The sequence below is a fragment of the Ylistrum balloti genome, unplaced genomic scaffold (assembly GCF_031769215.1).
Source record: "Ylistrum balloti isolate Yb309-2 unplaced genomic scaffold, AGI_CSIRO_Ybal_v1 Utg369588, whole genome shotgun sequence".
Classification (NCBI taxonomy): domain Eukaryota; kingdom Metazoa; phylum Mollusca; class Bivalvia; order Pectinida; family Pectinidae; genus Ylistrum; species Ylistrum balloti.
This window is the reverse complement of record NW_026781875.1, coordinates 221,312-226,298: the sequence shown is the minus strand read 5'-3', so window position 1 is coordinate 226,298 and position 4,987 is coordinate 221,312. Positions and strand designations below refer to the sequence as shown.

The 4,987-nt window shown below is 35.2% G+C and overlaps 1 protein-coding gene across 1 annotated transcript; it reads right to left on the bottom strand.

The window, feature by feature from the left end:
- Nucleotides 1-841: 841 nt before the first annotated feature.
- LOC132544331 (uncharacterized) lies at nt 842-4,601 on the bottom strand. Its single transcript, XM_060207916.1, has 8 exons — nt 4,478-4,601; nt 3,546-3,650; nt 3,266-3,355; nt 2,338-2,464; nt 1,966-2,093; nt 1,652-1,779; nt 1,284-1,455; nt 842-1,071 (listed from the first exon to the last, which is right to left on the bottom strand). The coding sequence occupies exons 1-8, from the start codon at nt 4,599-4,601 to the stop codon at nt 842-844; spliced, it is 1,104 nt and encodes a 367-aa protein (XP_060063899.1).
- Between the last annotated feature and the right edge of the window lie 386 nt (nt 4,602-4,987).

Genomic DNA, 4,987 nt, shown 5'->3' with positions numbered 1-4,987 from the left:
ATCAAAATCCAACCAGCTGAGCTTTGTCAAGCGCTTATTTGAACCAATTAAAGGTAGAGTCTGCTATGTTTCTGCATAGGTTTGTGACTAAGGATTAAACGCGGGTCCATCATTTCACCCCAGAGGCCAAACACTCTGGTTCACCCCCACATAACCTGTGTTGTCTGGAATGCTGATGGCATTCTGATGGTAGATTAAATGCAAAAAGATCAAACTACCAATGGCACAGATTATGTATCACTTCTTAAGCTGTTAAAAGAAAATACCAAGCGGCGTGGAATACTCAGTAAAGGAATGTTGTTCTACCAGGACAACCCCTGTTTACAAGTCTGTCACTGCCATGGCTGTCATTAACGATTATGGCTTTGGATTGATCTTGTTCCATGGCATTAAGGCTCTAAATCATCGCTTGGACAATGTATAGATAATAAAGTGATTTATATAATAAAAAAACAACACACACTGTGCGCCAAAAGTCAAACCCTTGAATTTCTGGCTCACAACTAATGCATCAGCCTTACGTTTGTATTTATCGGGTTGTGATTACATTGTTTACAAAATGTTTGCGCTTATTTTCTTGAAATTGTGATTCCGCTGTCAGACAGTTAACTATGATAGCAAACGAAGAATTATTCACTCTAAGAGACATTGTAAGCATTGCTCTATCCCTATAATAACATTACGTAACCAACGAATATTAATATGTAATGTCGTGGAACATCACAAAAAAGTCATGCAACTTTGTTTCAACCAACATTGATGTTTAAATTTTACATAATGTTGTACCAACGTTATGTGTGTCCACTAGATGGTTTCAGCCAACGTTTTATCACTTTGTCTTCTAACTTTGCCTTTGACGTCTCTTAGCGACGATTTCTACTAATGCTAGATGTGGTATTTGGTCATTGTTCTTGTACGCAAAGTCCCACAGCTTGGCAAAATATTTCTCGACCAATATCTCCCTTTCTGACGTTGATCTTTCGCTTGACAATCCTCTATATATGGAATTATTCAGCCATGGTTTGATCCCAGCTACGATGCGGTCTGCATACAGCTTCTTAGTGGCTTCATCTATGTTCAAATTCAGGAAATAAAGGGTCAAAGACCTTGAAGAATGCATGTAAAGGACAACATTATAGTAAAATAATCGAGCAACTACTTTCATAGATATTTTAGGTAAAGCTTTACCAACTGAAATATTCAAGCATTTTGTACCATGGTTATCGAATCGTACAACTACAGCAATGAGTGCATATATTGACTTTCATTCTGATAGTTATCACCTTTGTTGGATACACTGAATGTAGGATGCTTCAACTGATGAACGAAAGATCGTATTGATACTAGTTCCAAACCGGTCTCTTCCAAATCTTTATCATTTTCTTTGAATGGCGCAATGTGTTCAGTTTCTGTCCGCTCAACCAGGGAACAGGAACTACAATCCAGAAACTCGTTCTGTTGATGGTAAGCAAACAATATATTTATATTTAAAGAAATTATTGAAAATTTAAGAAAGTGATATCGAGAGTAAACTGTGTATGAATAAATTATTTTATCATTAAAATAAACGCTGTTGAATAGAATTAAGTAATTAGATAGTTGCGTAACGTAAAGACTCTGACATGATACATTTGCAAATAAAACCTTTCACCTTTGTTATAAGACCATCTGCCAGCATCGTTTTCAATATTTGATCCAGCGTTGCCTTCCCACCATGGATGTTTACCGTAGTCTCTCCGTATTTCGTAGTTCCAATATTGAGCACCACCAAATAACCGCCTCCAATAACAAATTAGTAGATCAACGTGAATAGCACTGTGTTTGTATAAGGTATATTTCACCGGTATTTAAGGTATTTTCACGAGATTACATGCATTTTACCAAGCTTCTTTCTATATAAAATAAAATAATCACCGGAAGTCTGAGGAAAAACTACACACTTCTATACATTTTCTATATATATACCTGGACGAAGTTCCTTTCCACGCATGACCAAGAACGTTTTCCAGTCTAGCGCTGCTAGGGTTTTCAAGGCTTTAACATCATTCTCATTTGATTGGTCTGGAGACTGGTTAATATTGGGTCGACGCAGTCTGCAAGCGAACGAGTTCTGAATCACTTTTTACTCAACATTGAAAAACAATGGAAGAATTATCGATGACAATATGTTTCTAGTTATGACTGAAATCATTACATACTTAATAACAAAAATACAGTGATTACTTATTAGAGTATTTGATTACAGTTGTCATATATGTTGATCACATAACTTGAGTAAATTTAAATTACAACAGTTTCTTTATCTTTATGAAATTTACGAGCTGTTGATTGTATTACCTTTTAGACAAATTCATCGCAGCAACAGATGAAAAGATAAAGTCAGTGGATTGATCTGGCAAGCACTGCTTAAACATCGAACGTCCAATAGCAGCGGAGAACACATCGGGGCCACGGCGAAGGCCTTCTTCATGGTATTGTAAAACAAAAACCATATAATGTAGAGGGAACTACAATGATGTGTTAAGATAAGACAATATGTGGTTTGAACGTTCTTTCTGTAACGTAGGACGAGCGTCGAGTACTTATCAGGGGAAAAAACAATGCAAATATTCAATTAACAATTTAAATACTAGCAATTTATATAGTTCATTACATAACGCAGTGTAAAGAGTAAATAAAGTTATAATTTAACGTACCGTTTCGTGCGGGCTCAGAAAGACCTAACAACTACCTTACGGTATCTCACGGCTTCCATACTTTTCAAACATGCGCACGTTCTCACCCGAGTATTCTAAATGTCAATAATATATATATATAAGTTATAATAACTGCCTCAATATATAGACTTGGATACACAAAGATATTCCTAGCTAATAACAACAAAAATGTTTAAGAATATCCGCCCTACTTTAGCATGATACATCATAATAACAATGCTACGCTTGGCTGAGCCGCACGACCGAAACGGATGTTTACCAACGATATTTAATAAGAAACGGGCAAAGAAAACAGTAAGACATAGGGAAAATTATAAAGCTGGACTTATCACAGTCTGTAATCTGTGCCTGTTTATCATACACAGCCGCTATTGCAAATAGAATCGGGTAAATAACCCGTAAACACGACTGCCATGAATTCCCACTCACCTGGTCACACAACAAGATACGGTGGCCCGACAGGAACAACGAAAACACCGAACGTACACAAACAATAAATATATACATACGACGTGACACTTTCTAGTTTTAGAAAATAACAAATTTACCTTGTATGATACTGAACATTCTGTTGAAGTCGTTATCTGGCAGATCTGTGTAGTGTAGCATGATCTGTTTATGGTATTTTCGGACCTTTTCTGAAATATCAATATCAACCAAATATTGTATCAATATTCATTTGTTCGCCCTCCACCCCCCGCCCCCATAAAAAAACAAAAACAAAAAAATAAGGATCATGTATGCTTTGCTTTGAAGGTTCAGCGGCTGCAGCGAGAAATATATCATATCTCTTATCACAACTAACATGTGTATATGGAACTGACTTACCAATGATTTCATTACAAAGCACCAAAGATGTGGATCCATCAGCTGTGCCGATGTCAGCGACTGTTATCAGAGGACGTAAGGTGTTAGAACACCGAAGCATTTTATCTGAAAATAAAAAATGCGCTGCTCTAATCAAGGAATATTTCAAAAGAGACAAATGAATAACACCATAGAACACATTAATGATAAGCTATAACGCAAAGAAATAATTTATTACACGGTTTCAAATAATGAAATACACTGTGCTATACAGCTAGAATTCAGGTGTTGAAGACAACGAAGCTTATTCAAATGATATTAGTAAACAATGCATTTTGTAAATACTATAACGATAGTATGTATGATATAAATTATTGTCATTGCTGAGCTTTTTAATATAAAAGTATTTTTTATTGAACAAGCAGCTGAAAATTGCAGAACACAGCATTATACCTCTAAGACATGTATGAAGAAATGACTCAACACGGGGCAAAATGATTACCTGCTTCCTAAATTCAATACTAGTATAAGAAATGTTAAATGTGATATGCATCCCTAACAAAACAAGAACTTATCGTAATGAGTACTATAAAAAAAATCCCCAAAATCGAAAATGAAACAACAAAATAATGCTGTACAATCAAGTCATGTAACGTTTCCTTAAATGAATTTCATTGATTTTTGGAAACGTTTCTGAAATATTGCCAGCGTAAAAAGTAGAACAGATCAATAATACTGATAAGTCAAAACTGACCAAACAGTAATATGTCCCCACTTGGGTTTATAAATAATATTGCTATCCTTGTTCAATTATAATATCAAGTAAGGGCTCTTTATGATTAAATAATATGTTAGCTGGAGCTGGTTTTTCATCCGTAGCACCAAGACTGAAATTCACTTCTATAATTTTAGCAGGAAAAAACAGGTGAATATAATGACAGAAAGTATTCTACCTAGACAGTCCATGATAACGTCCCGGCTCTGGTAAAGAGCATGTCCATTTGTTGCAAGCATTCCACCATGTTCCAATACCAATTTGTCAAACACCACAGAATTCGAATTTTCCATTGTCTCCATTTGATTCACCGTTTCCTTTATCTAAAACGGAATCATGTGTATTACAGCCACATATCGTTTTCTTTGGTGATTCTGAATATATGGTTATATCTTTACATACAATCTTGTTCTTACTTTATTTCGTGTATTCACTCGCGTTTTTATTATTACTAAGACTTTTCACTAACTGGTTTTTTATTCAGTTTCTGAAAGTTATTAAGGCTTTGTCATCTGATGAAAAGACTAACTGCTATGTTTCTTCTGATTATTTTCTTCCGAACATTGTGGATTCCTAATATTATGATCGGTGCATTGTCAACTTTATATATTGTAGGTACGTATCTGAAGGTACCAATGGTAAGTTGTATGTACGGAAAAAATCCAATATGGTTGCCATTGTTATTGTG